Consider the following 23,124-nt stretch of genomic DNA (forward strand, 5'->3'; position numbering starts at 1 on the left):
ACCTCCCATATCCCATCTGCCAATACACTCCTATTGCCTGTTTCTCAGTGGAGTACAAAACAATTTTAAACCATTTTAGATGTGGGTGTTTTTAATCACTGTTAAAATGTTTTGCTTTATGGTTAATTTCTTTACTTTTGCTACTTTGCTGTTTGCCATCCTTGGCTCCTTTGGAATGAAGGCTGAGATAGAAATTTCATCATCACCATCATCAACATCAAGACAAACTGGAACAAAATAATTACACATTTGATTCCTGCATTGCAAGGGGTTGGACTGAATGATCCCTGCAGTCCCTTCCAGATCTACAAGTCTATGATTCTATGAAAACAAACAAGGTGTACAAATGCACTCATGCAATGTTGCCCAACTTATTCCAGTTAATCAATGTGAACTAAGTGGTCACACAATATATGGAAGATGACATAGTACACAAAGGCAATTCATTAGCAATGGTCTCCATGTGGACAGAAGGAAGGAACGGGGTGGGGGGGGGAGCTTTGAACATTTGCAGTTTAATCTTGGAGTACTGGTTTTTAGGCTGCAGTCATATAAAATGTAATGTAGTGCAATGCACATACACATTCTCACCTGGGAGAAAGTCTGCTTGAACGTGGTGGGATTTACACCAGAGTAGGCATGCTTAGGATTGCCCTGTTAATAACCAAATATGCATTTTGGGTTATTAGAGTACTATACAAAAGCTGAATTCTCAGGTGCAATATAATATGAAGAAGGACCCATCTTTTGCAGCCCATAACATAAGTTGTTATGGGATGGTGGGAGGATTATGCTGAGATGCCTTGCTCCAGTCCTGATGATGTCACAGGCAGCCATACATAGACAAAGGGACAGCATAAAAAGGAATAGAGCGACCACCGGCTCTCACCGCGTCACTCACTGAAAAGAGAGCAGAGCAGTGCCACTCTCCGTCACTCTAGGGGAAAAGTAAGTATTCCTCTTCAGTTCTGCTTTTCATTGCCTGTTTCAGAAAAAAGTCGGGATGAGCGAGACTAAATAGAAGGCATGCTTTGTGTGGCACCTGTAGCCTCATCAAATAAATTTGGGGAGCGGTCTGAGTAAAATGGCTTTCCATCCCATGCCCACCGTGAGCATTTTCTAACTTTGCTGCTTTGTTGTGTGTATGTGGGCTTGTAATTTCATTTTAAAGTGATAATGGCTTGCTAGGGTAATAAAAACCAAAGGGGTTTCTAGCTAGATCTTCTAACAGCTTACTTTTATTTTCTGAAACCAAAGCTCAGGTATCCCCTTTTGGAGATAAACTAGTGCTGCTCCCAGTAAAACAAAAGAAATAGTAGATGGTGCTGTTCAATAATTTAGGATTTTCAAGATTTTCAAGAATAAAATTGTCCCTGCAATTATTTTAGGTATATAGCCTAAGATATTGACATCAATGACAATCCACTGGGAGGCAATTATTATGCCAGCTTTCCAGTTGGGAAACTGAGGCTGGGAAGCAGCAAGTGACCCAAAGCCAGTGTGTTGAGTTCCATGTCTAAGCTGTGGTTTGATTCAACCTTATTTCCATTTAGGCTTGCTGGTTTTCAGAATGAACAGTTTGCAATGTATTTTGCAGCCAATAAATACAACAACATGGTTGCTTTTGGGAAGAAGCCTTTAAAGGTCAGGGTATTATGTGAGGTTGGACAGGAAATGTGCCAAAATGCATCAGGACTTGGGGAAAGATGCCCCTAGTTCAGCAGGTGTGGTCAGCACATAGGAAAGAAGTTTCCAGACCCAGGAGAGGACCCATGCGCAACAAGTATGATGCTTAGAAATGGTAGAAAGCGTTGTGCTTTCTGTTGGGTCAAGGCTGCACACAGATCAGTTTTCACAGACCCGGCTCACTTTGCTTCCCGGCAACTGAAATCTGCACAGTGGCTCACAATTCCAATCAAATGTTAGCTGAAATGTCTTACCAGTTTAATCTGTATGATAAGTGCTGGGCATTTTTGAAAATTTGGCTATAGTTATCCTGACTACAGTCCCGCAAAACAAATGCATATACATGTCTATATGTGGGAGAAGAGCTTCACACACACAGCCGGAAGTGCCTTTGAACTTTCTGCCTCAGCTTTTTGCACAGCTGAACAGGCAAGCAAACTTTAAACTGAAAAGAGGCCGGCCCAAACATCGAGATGCTGGAGCCATTACAGTAGAAGTTTCAGAAGCATCTCCAGCTCTGCACAGAGTTCTCCCCTTGCACTTTCATGCCATGCTGTAGGACAGCAGCTCTAGCTATGAGCCAGGGCACGTCTGTTTTCTTTCTCTCACCAACAAAGGATTCAGGGAGAGACATAGCAAGAAAAATTGCAGACACCCTGAGAGTTAAAACAATTCTGGTTCCTTTTCAAAACACAAATTTACCTTAAGTTCTTTTACTTAAAGGCTGCTAGAGAATGATGGCAGTTGTTCTTCCATAGGTGAAAAACAACTTTTATTAGCTAACAGGCTAATGTAGAGTGAATGTTAAAATGTCCACATTTTGAAATACTAAATAGGAAATATTGAAAGTAAACAAGGGGCACCCCGATCCAAATATGTGTGTGTGTGTGCACTGCAGCTGCCCCTTTCCTTTGCCTGTGTCACAACTTGTGTGTGTGTGTGTGTGTGTGTGTGTGTGTGTGTGTAACTCTCTTCTTCTGCTGAGGCTTCCCACCTAACAACTTGAGAGCTTCTGGTCCTTATAGGACCAAGTAAATCATTTACTTATTTTCATTTTATCGTACTTACTCTCCAAAGAGCTCCAGGCAGAGCCAGGGACTGGCTCAAGATAAAGCTTTGCCTGAAAGGGATTTGAACATAGGATAGGGCTTCCCACTTTACACATGTGATGGACTGGGATGTGTAGAGTCGATTTCAGCTTCTGCTGGAGAATTGACAGACTTCTGGGTGATGCCTTTTTTAAAAGAGAGAGCGAGCCCATATTTTTCCTGGATGTCTCGATCAGGTATTGTCTCAATCAGATATGTATGGATAGACAAGGATATTCATTTTCATTCACATTCTCCCTCCCCAACCCCACCCCACCCTCTCTCAGACAGAGAGGATTTAGGCATAAAAAGCACCAAATCATGGAAAAAGTAGAAAATTTCTTTTTAAAAAATACTCTGTATGAGCAGAGTGCACTGCATTGTCAGAGACCAAGACTGCATGAGGAATGCTACTCAAATTCAAGCTCAGGGATGGTGAGGGACTGAGGACAACCTGCTCATGAAGACTTGAGGATGGGACTTGCATGTGCTCACTTTGAGCCTTTGCATGTTCAGGCAAATACCTGAATACAGCTGAATACCTTTCCCTTTCCTTTCCTTCCCTTTTCTTTTCACATCCCCCGCTAATAGTTCTTGAAATGAAAGTTTCAAACCTGTTGTGCATGTTGTAGAGTTTTGTGTTACTGCTGTCGCTCATCCTGAAGCGCACTTTTGAAGGGCACTTTCCTTGCCCGAAACTGATAGACCTTTCCCTTGTGACTGCAGTTGGGGCCTGAGCTTCACCAGCTTCCCCTTACAAGTCACAGAACCTTTGAAGAAGGAAAAGGAAACAGACATGAGGCTCTTCATCATCTGCCTCTTGTGCTTGCTGATAGACTGCCTGCTGCTGCCTGACGCCGAATGCCGAATCCTTGAGCGATCCATGGAAGTCAGAAGTAAGTTCTTGGGGACTGTACGGGGTAGAAGACAAAACTTTTAAAAGCAGCTGTGCTGAAGAGACTCTTTCTGAGGAAGCTGTTTATCACTGTAGCACTGGGAAATGGCCAGTGTCCCCTGCAGTGAGTTAAGGGACGTGGCAAACACTGATAACTGGATGAGCAGCTAGACCCGAGTGATGGGTGTGCAGCACAATCATCAAACTAGATGAAGTGGAATGTGAACTTTCATAAAGGAGTTCAGCTCAGGATAGGGTTTGCTGATCTGTAACATGCACTTGTGATGAGTCTTGAGGGACTTTGGGAGACAAGAGGAGGGAGCGCCTACAGAAGGTGGAGGGAACCTTTGGCCCTCCAACTAGAGGTGGAACATTTTTGGAAGTTTTGAAGCCAGGAGAGAAAAACATTCCCCTTTCCTGTGTCTCCCCACCCCCCAGGAAAAGTGGAAATTAATGGTTGGTTTTTCTGATAGCATTCCATATGCATAGAAAGTCACTTTGCTACATGATGTCCTTCCTTGTGTGCTTCTTTTTCACTCCATTATTCCTGCCACTGCCACTCCTAGCGCACAACCCGCAGGCGTATTAGGCAGGTGTGAAATTAGACAGGTAGAAAAAATGCCACCAGCTCAACAAGGGTAGTCTTGCAAAAAAGCTTTGCTGGTGTTGAAAAGCTCACATTGCCTCCCCCCAACAAGTGTGCCAGTGCTTTAGAATATGGCAGAGCAATGCCAGGTATTCCGGTGCAGGAGTGGGAGGACTTTTCTTTTTCCTAGGCTCTCAATACCACCTGGGCTTTGCCTTCCAGATCCAGACATTGATCCTTCCTGGTACACGGGGCGAGGGATCCGACCCGTGGGACGGTTTGGCAGAAGGAGAGCAGCTGGAGAGAATGCCCAGAAAAGTGACCACCGGCCCCAGCAAGCCTGCTTCCCCATAGGAGACAGCGATGAGCAGCTGCAAGATGAATGATGCCTCAGAAGTGAACGATCTCCCATCCCGACAAGAAAGAACATCACAATCTCTCCAGAGGCCAAATAAAAAACGTTGGACTTTTTGCCCTGTCTCTTTTATGTCTCATGCCAGAGGAGTAGAGTTCAAGAGCAGGGTTTGGCTGAAGAATTTCCTTAGACTATATCTCTCTACACCCTCACATTGTATTCCTTTTACTGTCAAATTCATTTTCAGATTTCTTGCACCAGTAAAGGCTGTCCCTTTTGTGAACGACTTTAATGTGTTGCAGAACAACTATCCTTAAACTCCACTCCAAAGCACCCATTTGTTGATGATGCAAGTTTTTGTTTCATTTACTTGCTTTTATAGTACCAGAGGTGTACATTCTTGGGACTTATGTAAGAGAACAGCTCCCTGCTCCCAGGCTCTTATAGCCCAAAATTTAATACAACAGAGTTAACAGAGTAAGGGACAGGGAAGGAGAGTCAGTTGTAAATAAGGAATTAATATGAATTTCTTTTAAATATGTACATACAGACTTTGACCAATTAAGTCCCCCACCCCAGTCAATATCAACACCATCCTGACCTTAACAGGACACCAAATCTAATATATTCCAAACTGAGCATTGAACCAGACATCATTAGAAACAGTTTCCACAAAGCTCCAATTTGCTCATACAAAGAAGGTCTGTGTATGGATGTTCAATGCGTAACAAGGGTGTGGTCTGCCCCAGGTACCCCCACTGAGGGGAGTGACAAAATGGTGGGTGGCACTCACCACTGGGCCTACAGCATGCCCGAGCCACGTGTCTCAGGCTCCCGCAGGCTCCACAATGTCCGCTCACTGCCTCCCCCCAGCTGTAGGGCAGCTGAAGCCCCGGCGCATGCGGCACGTCCCGTCCCTATGGGCACTGCGTGCCCCATCCCTATGGGTGTGGCTTGCACTGCTCCAGGTGCCCAAGAGGCTTCCTTCACCGCTGCAAGGCTCCCCATTTTCAAATTTCATGGAGTCTTCAACACTACCTCTAAAATCAGAAAGGTAGACTGCCGAGCATTGGGGTGGGTGGTCTCCTAGCAGAATCCTCTCCTAACTCAAGAACCCAACACTACAGGCAAACAATCAAGTTTGGTGGACTGTTGGACAGAGACCCCGAACATGGAGGTTTAATCTTGACCAATCATGGCAGCACCCATTCTTCCCACCCATCAAATTGATGCTGCACCAAGAAAGAAGCCTATCAGCAAGGCTGAGACAAGATAACCCCACCCCCAAAGCCACATCTCTGTCATGCAAGTCAGACTGGCATCCTCATCTGGGATTAAGCGGCAGAAGGCAATGGTTTTACTATTCACCAACACTGAAGGGAAATATTCGCAAGCTTGACAAATTAGAATAATAGAACCATAGAATTGTAGAATTTGAAGGGACTCCAAGGGTGACAGGTGGCCATCCAAACTTTGCTTAAAAACCTCCAAGGAAAGAGAGCTCACCACCTCTCATGGAAGTCTGTTCCACTGTCAAACAGCTCTTCCTGTCAGAATGTTCTTCCTGGTGTTTAGTCAGAATCTCCTTTCTTATAACGAAGCCACTGGTTCAGGTCCTCCCCTCCAGAGCAGGAGTAAACAAGCTTGATCCATCTTCCATGTGGCAGCCCTTTAGATATTGAAAGATAACTATCTTATTTCTTGCGTGCCCAGGCACCCCCGGTAAATAATGAGACCTGTGGTATTTGGGTGAAATCAGGCCACACCTTTATTGACTACAGGTGTAGGAGGCACTGGCATTGGCACTGGGTAGAAGCCCACCCCTTCTAGCCCATCTGCTGGTAGGACTTGCACCTGGGGAGTGCTGTGACCTAGCCCCCACCAGGGCATCTGGACAGAACCATCCCTTGGAAAATGGATAAGCCATTTTCTGCAGGGGCAGGCAGAGACAACAACCTCTTCTCCAACCAAGACTACGCCTATCCAATGCCTAAACCACCACTCAAGCAAATGCTCACTGCCAAACCGCTCACATCTGAAGCCAAAATCTTACGCCTCCCACCCGTAAGTCATTTCACACTGCAGACATGTGCACCCATCCTGCTGGAATAAGGCCTCTTAGTTGAAAGCGATACCAGGACACCAAATCACCCAGCTGCCCAGCAGCAGACCTTGTTTTTTATGGCTCAATTCCCTTTCTTCCTTGCCTTGTTCATGCCTGCCGGCTCAGGGGTATTGCCCCTCTGATCACGCCAACACCAACTCTCCAGTAGCTTAGATGCAAGCAGCAACCCTTTGAGATGTAATCAAGTTTCGAGTGATGTGCGTCGGGGCAAACCATCCTAATTTGACATATATGCTCAAGGGATGTGAACTGGCAGTGGCTGACCAGGAATGTGACCCTGGCCCACTTCACTTGTGCTACCGTGGTGTAGCCTTATTGGACTTTACCAATTGGTAGGGAGAGCGTTGCTCCCGGACAGGAGGAAGGAAGTCAAATGACACTGAAGGTTGGTTCAGAGAAAGAGTTTATTCTGCTCTCTGGATAGCAGAAGGCACTTGCGTGATCAGCTCACAGCAAGTCCAAAGAAATGAGAAATTTCATGCAGTATATATATCCTCCAGGCACCCTCTCCCCCTTCCCCAGGAATCCAGCCACGTCAGCTTGTACACGCAGGTTGACATCACAGATGTTCCTGCTCCGGTACTCTTAACCATAAAAGGGTTTTCCTTCCTGTAATCATGACCATAAAAGGGTATCCCTGTTCCTATGCTCTTATCTTGGAGCAAGAGGTCACCAACTCCAAGAACACACTCTGGTGCTGTTCCCGGATTAGGTCTATGCGTCAGAGTGTGGTAAGATAAGACTCAGACATGTCATCCCTACTCCACTGGAACAGCCAAGGTCATCCATTGCCGTGACTGATAAAGGAGAGAGCTTTGTTTATACAGCTGTGTTCTTGTTGTGCATTTGCTCAACAGCTCAAGTTAATGCATTTTAGAAATGCTCCCTTGGAGAAAGAAGAAAAGGGGGGTTGGGGTCCCGTTTCAAACTGACTACACAGAAACCAATTCCTTCAGTGGGAAGCAGGAGACTAGACAGGATAGACCACTACTTTGGTCTGATCTGGCAGGGATCTTCTCCTATTCTTATGAAATGACACAATGCTATATTTTCCTCTTCTGTTTATTCTCTTCATTACATTTGGATACCAAAGAAAAACTATACTATTGAAAGCTTTTACAAATAATTTGGAAATGTGTGTTGTTTTTATGATGTTAGCTGCTCTGAGCCCGGCCTCAGCCAGGGATTTTATTTAAAATTTTATTACAGTGGTACCTTGGGTTACAGACGCTTCAGGTTACAGACTCCGCTAACCCAGAAATAGTACCTCAGGTTAAGAACTGATGAGAACAGAAATTAGCTAAAGTGGTACCTCAGGTTAAGAACAGTTTCAGGTTAAGAACGGACCTCCAGAACAAATTAAGTTCTTAACCCGAGGTACCACTGTATTATTATTATTATTATTAAAACTTTTTAATGTCTTCTCACAGTAAAAAGGAATGAGGTAGGCACATAAAGCAGAGCAAACCCTCCGGCTTGGAGGAGCAGGCTTCCATTTTTTACTGCAGCAGCAACCCCAGCCACACAGAACAACTAATCTCAAATGGCTTGGCAGCATTTCGTTTGGGGGAAACTTGTTTCTCGCAGATCAACACGTGATTTCTTCCATTGTGTTGATTGAAATGTCTTCTCTCTCTCTTGTTCTTGTTTTAACAATTCATGAGCTTTGTGAGGAAGGGAGAAATGGTTATTTTTCTGTGAAATATAAAATTTACAGCCTTAATTAACAGTGCAAGTTTTTACTTATCTGCTTGCATGGAATAACAATTGTCCATGTGCAGCTGTTTCCTCCACCACATGACCAGTTGGTGAGCCTGAACCTGTTTCTGGGTTTCAGAAAGAGTAATGTGATGTCTCTGACCCTTGAAGGTCAAACAGTGGCCTTCAGATGCCCCCTGCCCTTTAAAGGCTAGAAGCGGCAGCTAGAATGGTCATGGAGTTGATGGCCAAATAATAGATCATTGGCCCAGTTTGCAAGACACAGTAAACCATAGTTAAGAACAAAACTTGGCTTCCATAGGTGGCCTTTTGGGAGAGAAACAAACCAGGTGGATGGCATGAGAGGCTAGACTATTGCATTTCCCAACAAGGCAGCAGCAGCAGCAGGACCTGGGAGAATGGGAGTGACTGCAGTTTCAGCCCTACGCATCAGCATGCTGCTCAACCATCTAAAACGAACTGGGTGATTGTTTTGCAAACGCGGCTATTATTCTGGAGCAATGATGTTAAACGGTGTGGACATAGAAAGTGGCTTTTCTCATCTATGCAAGAGTCATTTTACAGCCTCCAGCTCCACCTGCTACAATTGTTTCTTACCACTCTTATATGTTGAAGAGAAAGCAGGTGATGTGCTTTGATGGCTGAAGCAGACACAGGATAAAATGAGAAGAACGTGGAACAATTTCTACAGTTGTGCTCTTAGATCACCTTCAGAAGCACTCTGTCTTGCATGCAAGCAAACTGAGCACGGGCTCAAGGCCTTTAGACTTTCCCTCATCCAGCAGGCAGCAGCAACAGGAACCAAGGATGGAAGAGTCAAGGCTGAACACCATTCTCAACTACACAACTTTCAGAAGACATCTGAAGGCAGCCCAGTATCGGGAGGTTTTTTACGTTTGACATTTTATTACGTTCCCAGCCTGCACTCAGTTCTCACCTGCGGCTCCTAGAAGCTGTCAGGAGGCAACAGTGACCACACCCCAGGAAATGGCTCCAACAGGACAGCTAAACCAGGTGAGGGCTGCCAATAGGTCTCAAACCCTTATTGAGTTAGGGACTTGTCTATCCCCTGCATGCAAAGACACGCTCTGGTGGATTGAGAGGATGGGACCAAGCGTGGGTCTAATGGTCAAGAGGGTACTTTCTGCACATTCTGTAGAGGGAAGTGAGGGGTAGATGGGACCTGTCAACCTGGGAAGGTAGCCCATCTAGGAGAAGGAAAACTCCAACCTCTGCTGCCTTGTGGGATATCTTCAGGGGAAGAAAAGGCTAAAGAGCAAACCCTACACAAATCCAGACTGGAGTCCCTAAGATGGTTGGATGGTGCCTTGCACGCCTCCTTCTGGCAACTCCTGCAGCCAAGTTGCTCCCAAACATCTTGCTCTGCTTTCCTTTGGACCCCATTAGCGAGGCCAAGACAGGGGTTTTGTCATCTGGGCAGCCCAGGACCTCTAGGCACACGGCCCAAACTTGTGCCCCAGGAGGTCACTTCAGTGCTGCTAACACAGCAGTTTGGACAACACCCCCCAAGATGCACTCCATTGTCTCTTGAGACATATGGATGCCAACAACGAAACAAGATCAATACTTGAAAATGAAATAGAGTTTACGTTGGGTATTCAATCTTGAGAGAAGCATAAGAGCATAAATCAGAAGGAAGGCAGGCAAAAATTTGAGAGACAAGAGAGCACCTTTTGTTAAATGTTAACTGTGTAAATTAACTTACCCAGAGACATGAAGAGTTCTGTCACTTGGTAATTAGATTTTGCAGAGGTTTCCATGTACTGCAGGTTCTTTGTTTGTGCAAAATCCTTTGCCTCCTGGAGAAACAACATATCTATGATTTCAAGGAAGTAGACTGTGTGTGTGTGTGTGTGTGTGTGTGTGTGTGTGTGTGTATACAGATATATAGATTCATATATAACACACCACTCAAGGTGGGTTTCTTTCTTATTTATTTATTTATTTATTTATTTATTTATTTGCCTTCTTGAGTTAAGCGAGAGTGGTGGTTTATGTGTTTATTATTAAAAGGCACAAATTTGACCTGGAGAGCCAAATGAATCCCACCAACCATCTATGATTCCTGCATTGCAGCAGGTTAGACTAGATGACCCTCGTAACCCTTCCAACTCTTCAATTCTACGATTCTGTGATGGGCTGCCACATACATGAGAAACTCCAAAACAGCTATGTGAGATTGAGTGTTTCAGCAGAGGAATGTGAATACCTCGGGTTACATATGCTTCAGGTTACAGACTCCACTAACCCTGAAATATTACCTCGGGTTAAGAACTTTGCTTCAGGATGAGAACAGAAATTGTGCAGCGACAGCAGGAGGCCCCATTAGCTAAAGTGGTGCTTCAGGTTAAGAACAGTTTCAGGTAAAGAATGGACCTCCGGAACGAATTAAGTTCTTAGCTCGAGGTACCACTGTATATGTATGAGAGGGAGAAGGGGAGAAGGCCTACGTTTGTAAAAGTCATTGGCCTAAATACAAGAATAACGTCTACCTGTAATGTGACCTCCCGTTCGGCAGAAAGGTCCAGTTTATTGCCAACCAAAGCTATAATTATTTCATCAGGAAGGAATTCCTTCTCCAGTTCTGCCAGCCACACTTTTGCTTTCTCCAAACTTTCCTGAAAAGACAACTTATATGTAAATAACTGATATACAAGCAATAATGGAGCTATAATTTCTTAAGAGAAATTAGGTTCTGTATTAGTGTGCAAAATGTGTCATGTGCAACCAAACAACATTAAAAAGTGTGCTTAGTAATGAAGGATAGGGTTATACTCCCTCTGAAGGAGCAGCTATGTAGCTTGGGAGTCCTCCTGGATCCTTTGCTGTTGCTTGAGGCTCAGGTGACCTCGGTGGCACTGAGTGCCTTCCATCAGCTTCAGCTGGTGGCCCAGCTACGCCCCTATCTGGACAGGGATAGCCTAACTACTGTTGTCTATGCCGTGGTAACTTCAAGGTTAGATTACTGCGTCATGCGGAGGGCAGCCCTTGAAGACTGTTCAGAAACTCCAGCTAGTGCAGAATTCAACGGCCAGGTTGCTCACCAGGGCAAGAAGGTTTGGTCAACTGCACTGGCTGCCAGTTAGCTTCTGGGCCCAATTCAAAGTGCTGGGTTTGACCTATAAAGCCTTAAACAGCTCACAGCTGCAATTCCTCAAGGGCAGTCTCTCTCCATATAAACTGACCTCCCCCATAAGAGGTCCAGAAGATGGCAACACAGGAATGGGCCTTCTCTGCAGTGGCTCCCCATTTGTGGAATGCTCTCCTGAGGCTATGATTCTGTGAACAGTTCCATACTGCTAGCAGCCTCTTCCATACATCTCCACAAGTTAACGGGCTACTTGAGACAATTTTTTGGTAATGAAAGCTGCTCATTTAGAGAGGGCTCCTGGAGCAGAACTGAATGGCAAAGACCATCAGAGGCCACAGCCTTACTTTACATAAAAATTCATAATTCTCTACAACATCATCATATTCAGCAAGTTTGACATCCTTCATTTTAAGATGTTTTGTTTGTCAGTAACACTTTTGTGTCTGATTCATACGTTATTGTGCTTGGTTGACTTTTCTAGGAGATTTTGATTTACTCTGTTGATACTGTGATTGTTCCAACATGCTCCCAAATTGTCCTGGTTTAAGCCACTTTTAAAAAGGTTTTCCAGGACTTGAAGGTACAAAAATGCACCAGAGCAACCTTTTCATACAAATATAGAAAAATATGACAACTTCTCCTTGGAAAATAAAGCACCATTTGGAAATTATGCCAAATTACACATTCAGAAATGGTGAAATGGGGAGCATTCCTGCCTTACCTTCCTCGTTATATCATAAACCAGAATGGCAGCATTCGCTGCTCTGTAATAGAGATGGCAGACACTATGGTACTTCTCTTGGCCTGCAGTGTCCCAGATCTCAAGCTTAATTGTGGTGTTATCCAAACTTAGAACCTGCGTGAAGAAGGAACCTAAAAGCAAAAGAGAAATGAATCGCTTTCCAGTAGAAGCTGCAGACACAATGGAGATTAAAGGTAAAGGTAAAGGTACCCCTGCCTGTACGGGCCAGTCTTGACAGACTCTGGGGTTGTGCGCCCATCTCACTTAAGAGGCCAGGGGCCAGCGCTGTCCGGAGACACTTCCGGGTCACGTGGCCAGCGTGACATCGCTGCTCTGGCGAGCCAGAGCCGCACACGGAAACGCCGTTTACCTTCCCGCTGGTAAGCGGTCCCTATTTATCTACTTGCACCCGGAGGTGCTTTCGAACTGCTAGGTTGGCAGGCGCTGGGACCGAGCAGTGGGAGCGCACCCCGCCGCAGGGATTCGAACCGCCGACCTTTCAATCGGCAAGTCCTAGGCGCTGAGGCTTTAACCCACAGCGCCACCTGCGTCCCTTCAATGGAGATTAGATTTTTGTTAACTAGATGGCCTTACTGGCCGTAAACCAAACCATGGCTTTGCACAAATGCACAAGTGTGAGGGCTCTGAGAAAGGAGATCACAGCTCCTGTGATCTCCCCTGGTCCTCCCACTGCTGAACTGCCACGAGCAAAGTCTTGCTTGGCTTGAGATGTTGTCTGAGCCCAGACTCTTGGCTTGTTTTGCTCCAGACAAACCGTGCAGAGTAAACCTAAGAACAACCTTCGGTTACTAGACCAGTTATTGTTTGGCTGGAGTGAGACAAGCTGCAAGCCCAGGGTTGAATGACATGCTAAGCCAAAACATGGCTTAATGGTGGCAGCACAGCAGGAGGGAGGAGGGCAGCAAGGGCCAGGACTCTGCCCACTGGCATGAGTGCCCTAGACCAAGGCTTGGCTCAGGGCAGCTTGCTAACCAAGCCTCTTAGAACATTTGATCAGCCTATATAGATATGACTTTTCATAAGTCAACCGCTTAGCCAATTAATAAATACAACAACAATCTTTATTACAGTCCAGAGACCCAACAAGTCGTTACAAAGCAATACACAATTCATACAGCCTACCTCCAGGTTAAACAAGCATTTTGTTCAGAATATAGGGATCATTGGTTCTGGCAACCACCAATAAAAACTTTGCCACTGCTAATGTTCTAGCATTAGTCCGGTCTTCCAATAGGAACCTGACATAGTGATTTTCCCAGGAAAGTTACCAGCAAGGGTAGTATCAGTTCAGCCCTGGCTTGCTCATATTTTGCACAGTGCAACAAAATATTTTATGGAAATATGTTTTAATAAATAAAATAATAAATATGTTTTAATAAATAAAGCTATAAATAAAGTCATAAAACTATCAGTGAGAGAGAGAGAGAGTGCAGGGATTGCCTCTTTCAGGATGAGAACTGCTTCAGCCATGTGTACATCAATGGAAAACAATGTTCAGGTCTATTGTTTTTTTTTTCTCATATCCAAATAAATGTGATCAACTAATCTGCACTTCTATCAACTTCCAGACTCACAAAGCAGCTTCAGTAATGTTCTATATTAATCTTTTTCTACTCAAAAGTCAAGATATGGAACTTTGATGTGCAAGTAAGGTTCTACACCTGCCCAGGCATTGCTTTCTTTTAAAATAACAAGGTGTGCCGTGCTGGTTGGGGAGCCTTCCTGGTGCCGGCCAGATGCAGAGGGCCCTGTCCACTGGCCAATCGTCAGGGATGATGGGAATTGCATGTAGTCCGTCTGGAGGGCACCAGGTAGGGAAGCCATCCCTGTTAAAAATGAAGTGGTAATAGACTATGCATCCATTCAGATTACAGGTGACTTTAATTGTACAACATGCCGTCTGTCGCCTGCATTCCCAAGGTGCACAAGAGTGCAGAAATCAATTGTTATGCCAGTATATCAAGCCATCATATAGCTGAGAACCAAAGTCACTATGATGTTGCCCTTCCCAGTGAATGAGTCTGCTCAGTGCTTCTGGCACTGCTGTTTCCCGTTCCTGCACGTGAGCCACTTTCCCAAGTCTCCTTCCTCAACAGCCCTTCCTAGTTTGTTGCTTCCTTGCGCATAGAATCCCAGAGTTGTGAAGTTGGAAGTGACCGTGAGTGTCATCTAGTTCAACCCCCTGCAATGTTACGATAATGAAGCAATGCAGCTGCAAAGTCCTAGCTTGAAGTGTAAACATGATGGGAATGTTGGGACTGCTGTGGGAACAAAGGGGCAGTCATTTCACAGTGCGCAGCTCCGGAATTACCTCACAGTGTATTATGAGCTGTACAGGATGTACAGGAAGTTTTACTCTCAACATTGCTGGAATTTGGAGAGAGCAGTCATGTTTTTTGTAATGCTGCAAATACAGAAATAAAAGCATGTAAATACGTTTCTGTCTATCTCTTTCCCCTGCCTGGTGGGGGAGGCAGGAAAGAGGGGTGTGTTCTTCTCACGTTTGAGAAGAATCGCCCATCGAGACCTTGCCTGCGTCTGCTGGGGAATGCAGCCAGGGAGGTCAACAGGGAATTCAAGCCGGGTGCCTGGGACTGCTGCCAGCTTCTTATGAGAAGGGCTTGAATTTCCAACATGCAATGCTTCGCTCAGCCTCTGTCTATTGCTTCTTTAACCCTGGACTATTTTGAAAGCATGTGAACTCTGCCACAATCACTTCCACGTCCACTTCATTTCCTGGCAATTGGCTGATAAATACTGGGAAGGGCAACTCTAGGCCTCTCTCAATGTCCTCATGATACTTTGCAGGGAGGGGGCCCACGTGGTTCCACTTTCAAAATTGCTTGTGTATGTGACGTTAACATATGAGAGTGCTGGAGGTGAAATAGTTAAACAGGTTACCCAATCAGAACCCAGGGGGTGGAGTCAGAGGGACTATAAAACCAGCTCTGGGAGGGGCGAAGGGGAGAGTTCGTTAGGAGTTGGGTGGCTGGTTGGAGTGGGAGTGAATTGGGATAGAGTCTGTGGGAGGTTGAGTTAGTGTAGCCAAATAAGCCGAGTCAGGAACAGTTAGGAGCCAGGAAGAAAAGTAAATATCTGAGAGGTGGTTTAGTGAGAGCAGGTAGCGGAAGTTATAGGTCTGGATAGGCACCCCATGATTGTAATTGACCAATACCGTTTATGAAACCACACGCTTCTTAAACTGCAATAAATAAACAGAAGTTTATGTTCCAATTTAACCCTGACTGGACTCAGTATTGTACCAGGTAGGGCCTGGGTGCTGGCAGTGAGAAATAAAGTGGTGGCACAGGGATCAATAGACGGTGAAATGTCCAGGGACCCCGTGTGATCACCACAGCGTCTACAAATACACAGACACACCAAGAGGTTCTTCTGTGTCTTCTGGCCACGTTCTTCACCTCCTCATCCGCTGCAATTCAGCAGCTGGAGGGGGGTGGATAGATGTCAATTAGCCATGCCCCCCCCCATCACATGATGATGTTCAAGTTGTGCACTGTGTTGCTTTTATCACTGGGGGTCACTCTGTCACTACAGTTGCAAGGAAAGAGATAGTGCTCCATCCCTCTAGGGTGTTCTGTGCATGGTTGCCATGGAGACAATATTTCATAATAAAAATAGCTGAGGCTGTGCCAAAGCAGTTCCTCAGCCAAATGTTCATGACTTTCATCCTTGGCCTTATTCTGAGTAATTTGTAGCATGTCGGTTAATGCAAAAGGCAGGGCACCTTCAGACAGCGTTGGGATCCTACTCAGCACCATTCACTTACAGCCCACGGTAGGCAGAGAGTCCCGGAAGTCCTTCTTCACATAACGATAGGCTAGGCTTGACTTTCCTACAGCCGTGCTTCCCAGAAGAACCACTTTGAAAATGTAAGAATCTTTTAGGGAGGGGACATAAAGGTAGGGAGTGGCCTCCTTGTTCTGCACCCTTCTCTGAGCCATGTCCTGGAGAGAAAAGGGGAAAGGAAAGGGAATGATTTGGCAGCTCCGGAACTGAGAGAAAGAGGAGATGAAGCGTCACAACTATGCGGCAGTAAATGGAACACTTTGCCGTTGGATAATGACATTTCTCAACCTTTGCACCAAGTACAGTGCTACCTCGGGTTAAGAACTTAATTCGTTCTGGAGGTCTGTTCTTAACCTGAAACTGTTCTTAACCTTAGCTAATGGGGCCTCCCACTGCTGCCGCTGTGCGATTTCTGTTCTCATCCTGAAGCAAAGTTCTTAAACCGAGGAACTATTACTGGGTTAGCGGAGTCTGTAACCTGAAGCGTCTGTAACCTGAAGCGTCTGTAACCCGAGGTACCACTGTAGTTCCTTTCAGCTGTATTTTTTGCCTCTGAAGAATGCATTATCAAAATGCGTGGAGTTTTTTATATTCCACAATTAAGTTTTCCAAATGTGGGCACACATCACACCTCTTTGTTCTGAGTGTTGGCAACCAAGGAAACGGGGGCAACTGGCAGGGCCCCAGCTGGCTTCAGCCCACCGGACGGTGTGCCGGGCAATCTCGAGTCCTTGGTGCAGCATCTGCGACTTGAGCTTCAGAACCTAGGGCACGCTACTCTGCAGAGTCAACGCTACGCAACAGAAGTGGCTACTCTGCAGAGTCAACGCTACGCAACAGAAGTGGCTACTCTGCAGAGTAAACGCTACACAACAGAAGTGGCTACTCTGCAGAGTAAACGCTACACAACAGAAGTGGCTACTCTGCAGAGTAAACGCTACACAACAGAAGTGGCTACTCTGCAGAGTCAACGCTACGCAACAGAAGTGGCTACTCTGCAGAGTCAACGCTACACAACAGAAGTGGCTACTCTGCAGAGTAAACGCTACACAACAGAAGTGGCTACTCTGCAGAGTAAACGCTACACAACAGAAGTGGCTACTCTGCAGAGTAAACGCTACACAACAGAAGTGGCTACTCTGCAGAGTCAACGCTACGCAACAGAAGTGGCTACTCTGCAGAGTAAACGCTACACAACAGAAGTGGCTACTCTGCAGAGTAAACGCTACACAACAGAAGTGGCTACTCTGCAGAGTCAACGCTACGCAACAGAAGTGGCTACTCTGCAGAGTAAACGCTACACAACAGAAGTGGCTACTCTGCAGAGTCAACGCTACGCAACAGAAGTGGCTACTCTGCAGAGTAAACGCTACACAACAGAAGTGGCTACTCTGCAGAGTCAACGCTACACAACAGAAGTGGCTACTCTGCAGAGTCAACGCTACACAACAGAAGTGGCTACTCTGCAGAATAAATGCTACACAACAGAAGTGGCTACTCTGCAGAGTCAACGCTACACAACAGAAGTGGCTACTCTGCAGAGTCAACGCTACACAACAGAAGTGGCTACTCTGCAGAGTCAACGCTACACAACAGAAGTGGCTACTCTGCAGAGTCAACGCTACACAACAGAAGTGGCTACTCTGCAGAGTCAACGCTACACAACAGAAGTGGCTACTCTGCAAAGTCAACGCTACACAACAGAAGTGGCTACTCTGCAGAATAAATGCTACACAACAGAAGTGGCTACTCTGCAGAATAAATGCTACACAACACAAGTGGCTACTCTGCAGAATAAATGCTACACAACACAAGTGGCTACTCTGCAGAGTCAACGCTACACAACAGAAGTGGCTGTGTGAGCATATTTACAAGCAGTTTACTCAGGACGAAAGGGAACATGTCTGATCTCCTTCATGTCCAAAGCAAGAGAGCTAAAGCAAAAGCTATACACAAATGGAAGTTCCCAGCAAGCTGTGCTGGAGTGTAAACAGACATGTGACACGCAACAATCCACACGTCTGTTCTTAAGGTGGAATGGAATATCCCAGCACTGAGAGGCACCATGAGGATGGAGTAAAGAAAAGGCCTATTCATGCAACCGATGACATTAAGTATCTCCTGATCAAATAACATAATGATCCAAAGTATGGTGTTACTTTTAAAATGCCATGTAAACTGTGATTTCCGTAAATACATTTTTATCTTACTTTTTGATCAATATGATTTTCTTCCTGGAGTTCATGCACAGCTTCCTTGCCTCTCATGCCTACTTGGCTGAATAAAGTACACACACACACACACCAGTTATGTTCCGGCTTGGTTTGGGGACTCTTTCATTGAGTGTCTATTTACTTGCCTGTTCAAAGCACTTAAATAGTGACAGCTGCTAAAGTAAGTGTTATCAAGTTGAGGGGGTGCTAGTGTCCTTGTACCTCCACTGCCAACGGTGTGTGACCTCAGATGAGCCCAGAGCATCAGTGCCACTATCTCAACCGCTTGCCTTGCTGTCCTTGTGGAAGAAAATACCTCTGACCTGGACAGAGTGAAGCATCTCTTAAGGAAGTTGAGGGACTTGAGTGGGGACCCAGGGACTAGAGAATGGGTTGGGGAGAGGGAATGTCCACTGATCACGGGGCAAGAATAGAAGAAGCAAAAAACTGACATGGCTCTGAAAAGCTGCTAAATCTCAGGGGCTACAATGGAGAGGCAGGTGGTGGCAGCTGCTACTGAAGGGGAATCACGTTTTTCTGGGATATCACACTTATTCCCAAATGCTGCAAATAACAGCACAGGTTATTCTTTTCACTTGTGCCCGGCCACTGTTCAGTCCCCCGCCCCGCTTTTGTGAGTGGCTGAGTGAAGGTGACAATAAGGGTCTCTTTCTTCAGCTTCAACAAGTTCACCTGAAGGATCACTTTTCTCACATATGCCCACTCACTGCTTCAGCCTGCAGAAATCGTCCCTTTTCAAGAGCCACATACTGTTAATTCCACACTTGAAAGTAATTGAACCTTCAGCATGAAGCCATTTACCTTCCTGCCACAGCAGTACCTATTTATCTACTCGCGCTGGTGTGCTTTCGAACTGCTTGGTTGGCAGGAGCTGGGACAGAGCAACGGGAGCTCACCCCGTTGCAGGGATTCAAATCATCAACCTTCCGATCGGCAAGCCCAAGAGGCTCAGTAGATTAGACCACAGCGCTACCTGCGTCCCTCTTTAATGCACCTGAACTTGGCCACCTCCACTCCACTTCAGCAGTTGGACACATGCCTTTACAGGATGGTGCAGAAGAAATAAAAGGTCAAGTTTATCATACAAAATACTACTTTTTTTTTAAGGAATTGTTCAATCTCCATTCCGAATGCTTCAGAGGGTCACTTCTCCTGGAGCTTAAGCTAGCCTCCAAGTTTCTAACACAGCAATACTTAATAGGATGTAATCTTGAGTCTGAGGAGTAGCAGGTCCAGCAACAGCACTTGGCACCCCAGGAATCCAGGAGGGCCCACCCCCCACGGTGCCTCCAAGCCGCTATTTTAATTTCCTCAATGCTCAGAGTGGCACTATGCTGTGGGAAATTAAAATAGCAGCTCCCCAGTATGACTGGTGTGCTGTTGTCACTGCCAGGTGACTGAGGGGGCCCTTCAATATAAGGAGGGGGTCCCTCAGAGAATGAACAACTTCCATCCTGCTGGGATGTGCACATCATAGTGAGCTCATCATTCTCTTTCCATCGAGATGAAGCAATCGTTCCTTCTCTTCCTGCCCACATATTCAAACATTTCTTAGAAACATTCTGCAAATATAATTCCTGGGAACTTTGCGTAGTCCACACAACTCAGCAGTGGACCTCAGCAGAGGTTGAGCCAAAAAAGTTGAGGCTATTGCTACAGGTCTGAGGTGAAGAGACTGGTAGTGAAATAGAGGTCTTGGGGCTGAGGAAATCCACCCGTTCAGAAGGTAAGGAGAGCCTTGCTGGAGGTGCCATCATGAGTCCTCTTTCTCCTGCTTCTGCTCATCCAGCTCCCAAGAGGAAGGACCACCAAGTCTACTTTTCTGCTGGGTCTTCCCCTTTCAGCAATCCCCTCAGCTACAACTGAGAAGAGAGGAGCTAGCCTGAAAGCAGGATGGAGGGGAAGGCCTGGAGAACATGACCCAAGAAGCAACTGCAGTCTGGGACACCTCAGTGGCATCCCAGCACTGGAGGAGAGAGCACCAGAAGCAAAGCAAGAGAGTAAGGAAAGGTAGCTCTGGGCCCATTGCATGGAGGCGCCTGGGGAAGCCTGGGAGGAGCACAACCTGTTGCACTGCCAGGATTGCAATCCTGCACAAGCCACACAACTTGCCAACGTGCAACAAAGACAGGGAAGTGGGAGGCATTATTTATCCCAGGCTAACCTGGGCCAATCCCCAAAGTGGTAAAACTGTCCTATTTAGTAACAATACTGCTTAGCATTTATTAGGTACATGTTTGAAGCATATATCTTTTTACAAGCTTTACAAAGGACCGTGGTTGCATTGCCTCCCAGACTGCAAACAGGAAGTTGGGCTAACTGAGTTCAGGTCAGAGGGGAGATTTAAGCGAGAACTTCCTGAACTGTAGCTGAGAGGGCTGTCCAGTGGGATCCTTGCACAACAGACCTACTTCCCCCCCCCCAAAAAAAGGTTTTGTGATAAAGAAAGTGACAAGAAAATGCACAATAAAGACACTTCCTTGATGCGATGTCCTCTAACCTCCCCACAACAAATGCAAATGAATGCTCAGTACACAACCAATATCATCTAATCTCCCTGCAAACAAATCAGGATGGATTATTAATGAACAGGTTACCAGGAAGGGCCCTCAATCTTTAGCTGTTTGATCCTATGGCTATTTATTTGCCCAAAAGGAAATGTTATTGAATTTAGTGGAACGGCAGTCCTTAGGAGTGCTGCCCCAGATACAAATCACCTAGATGAGATTTGTAGTTTGGAGCACCTTTGGTTGTGGAAATGCTGTCCCATGTAGTAGTAGAATAACTATTTCTAATGTCTTTAATGGCTAAAGCTAATGCCTGACAGAAATTATCCACACTGGAAGCAAAATGGTTCCTCTTGCAAATTCACCGTGCAAGTCCGTATGGAGCCTGATTATCCCTTGTATTTTCCTGCTATTTTTCTAAATGATACAAGACCCATTTTACATGAGGACTAATCTAACCAGTTTCTCTTTTAGCTGAACATTCACCCACCTCTCATCCAGGCTGTCCATATCAAAGCAAACAAACCATTCTGGTAGCTGCATGTCACAAGTTATATATTAGCAAGTCCCGTTTCTCTCGTGGATCACTGAGTAAGCGTTTTGCTGAGTTTCTTCCATCTTGGTGCTTCTCTCTGAAGATCTTACCTTTCCAGATGTTCCTGCCGTGTTCTCTCCTTTTCAAGATTTCTGCTCATTTACTCGGGGGTGCTGAGGTGGGAGAACGGGCAGCCTCGGCAGTGGCACAGCAAAAGCAAGACTCCTCCAGTCAGGGAAGGGCTCTTGTACTTTCCCAGCTGCCTGCTGGTTTTATCAGGAAGCTGACCCAGAGTTTAAGGTCCACTGATTTCCCTCTTGGACAGTCACCTTCAGAATTGCACTGTAAAGAATGCAGAGCCATAAAACCTGATGATCCAGGTGAGTTGCAGTTGGCAGGGGGTGTTTCTCACAGGGTGGAGCCCTGCGCAACTCCGTGAACCTCAAGGCAAAACCTCGGCCTGATACCTGTTCCCAGCCATTTCCCACAACTGATTTATAGACCACTTCCTGTTTGGGTTTTCCTTTTTAAAAAAAAAAAACTGCAAACACTAGAAATCCAGGGGATTAACCAGAACTACCTACTTATTTCATAAAATCATAGAATCATAGAGTTGGAAGAGACCACAAGGGCCAAGCAGGAAACACCATCAGAGCACTTCTGACATATGGTTGTCAAGCCTCTGCTTAAAGACCTCCAAAGAAGGAGACTCCACCACACTCCTTGGCAGCAAATTCCACTGTCGAACAGCTCTTACTGTCAGGAAGTTCTTCCTAATATTTAGGTCGAATCTTCTTTCTTGTAGTTTGGAACCATTGCTCCGTGTCCGCTTCTCTGGAGCAGCAGAAAACAACCTTTCTCCCTCCTCTATGTGACATCCTTTTATATATTTGAACATGGCTATCATATCACCCCTTAACCTCCTCTTCTCCAGGCTAAACATACCCAGCTCCCTTAGCCGTTCCTCATAAGGCATCGTTTCCAGGCCTTTGACCATTTTGGTTGCCCAGCTCTGGACACGTTCCAGTTTGTCAGTGTCCTTCTTGAACTGTGGTGCCCAGAACTGGACACAGTACTCCAGGTGAGGTTTGACCAGAGCAGAATACAGTGGCACTATTACTTCCCTTGATCTAGATGCTATACTCCTATTGATGCAGCCCAGAATTGCATTGGCTTTTTTAGCTGCCGCGTCACACCGTTGGCTCATGTCAAGTTTGTGGTCAACCAAGACTCCTAGATCCTTTTCACATGTACTGCTCTCAAGCCAGGTGTCACCCATCTTGTATTTGTGCCTCTCATTTTTTTTTTTTTTGCCCAAGTGCAATACTTTACATTTCTCCCTGTTAAAATTCATCTTGTTTGTTTTAAAAAGAGTACCCTCATCATATTATCATACCACAACGTGGTGTTATGGGTCTTTGCAGTGACGTTGTAAGGGAGTTGATCCCAGACCCTAAATAAGCACACGAAAAGGCTTCCATGTGTTTTTGATTAAGCCTAGCTTTGTCTACCATTCAAGACCAGAGCGCCTTTTATCTAGCTCCTCGCCGTCTGATCTTACCTGGGCTACAGCCAGCCATTCCCCATGGCCTCCTCCTCCTGCAAGGAATGAGTCATTCTTGCTGTCTGCTGAAAGTGTTATGTTAGGAGCCACTTTCTGCAGCTGTGTCAGTCCACTGAGTGACAGAGTCTTGTGGCATCTTCAGAAATAA

General features: G+C 45.7%; 3 protein-coding genes across 16 annotated transcripts in view; 2 read left to right on the forward strand and 1 right to left on the reverse strand.

The window, feature by feature from the left end:
* Nucleotides 1-535: 535 nt before the first annotated feature.
* On the forward strand, nucleotides 536-4,726 carry PRLH (prolactin releasing hormone). The gene is made up of 3 exons (XM_081921326.1): nucleotides 536-948; nucleotides 3,501-3,670; nucleotides 4,478-4,726. Exons 2-3 carry the CDS (start codon nucleotides 3,571-3,573, stop codon nucleotides 4,639-4,641), a joined length of 264 nt encoding a protein of 87 aa, XP_081777452.1. The 5' UTR covers nucleotides 536-948; nucleotides 3,501-3,570; the 3' UTR covers nucleotides 4,642-4,726.
* Nucleotides 4,727-8,199: 3,473 nt separating this feature from the next.
* On the reverse strand, nucleotides 8,200-21,647 carry RAB17 (RAB17, member RAS oncogene family). Its single transcript, XM_081899082.1, has 6 exons — nucleotides 21,523-21,647; nucleotides 16,117-16,294; nucleotides 12,288-12,439; nucleotides 10,968-11,093; nucleotides 10,181-10,274; nucleotides 8,200-8,399 (listed from the first exon to the last, which is right to left on the reverse strand). Exons 2-6 carry the CDS (start codon nucleotides 16,289-16,291, stop codon nucleotides 8,275-8,277), a joined length of 672 nt encoding a protein of 223 aa, XP_081755208.1. The 5' UTR covers nucleotides 16,292-16,294; nucleotides 21,523-21,647; the 3' UTR covers nucleotides 8,200-8,274.
* The window catches only part of PCBP3 (poly(rC) binding protein 3), a gene marked incomplete at both ends in the record, with an annotated part of 81,923 nt that continues 80,329 nt past the window's right edge, over nucleotides 21,531-23,124 (forward strand). For all 14 annotated transcript variants that reach the window (XM_081885468.1, XM_081885469.1, XM_081885461.1 and 11 more), the window contains one exon: nucleotides 21,531-21,792. In XM_081885468.1, coding sequence (XP_081741594.1) covers nucleotides 21,531-21,792 — 262 coding nt within the window. The remainder of the gene's footprint in view (nucleotides 21,793-23,124) is intronic.

The sequence above is a fragment of the Podarcis melisellensis genome (genome assembly GCF_964234715.1).
Source record: "Podarcis melisellensis genome assembly, chromosome: 1".
Lineage (NCBI taxonomy): Eukaryota > Metazoa > Chordata > Lepidosauria > Squamata > Lacertidae > Podarcis > Podarcis melisellensis.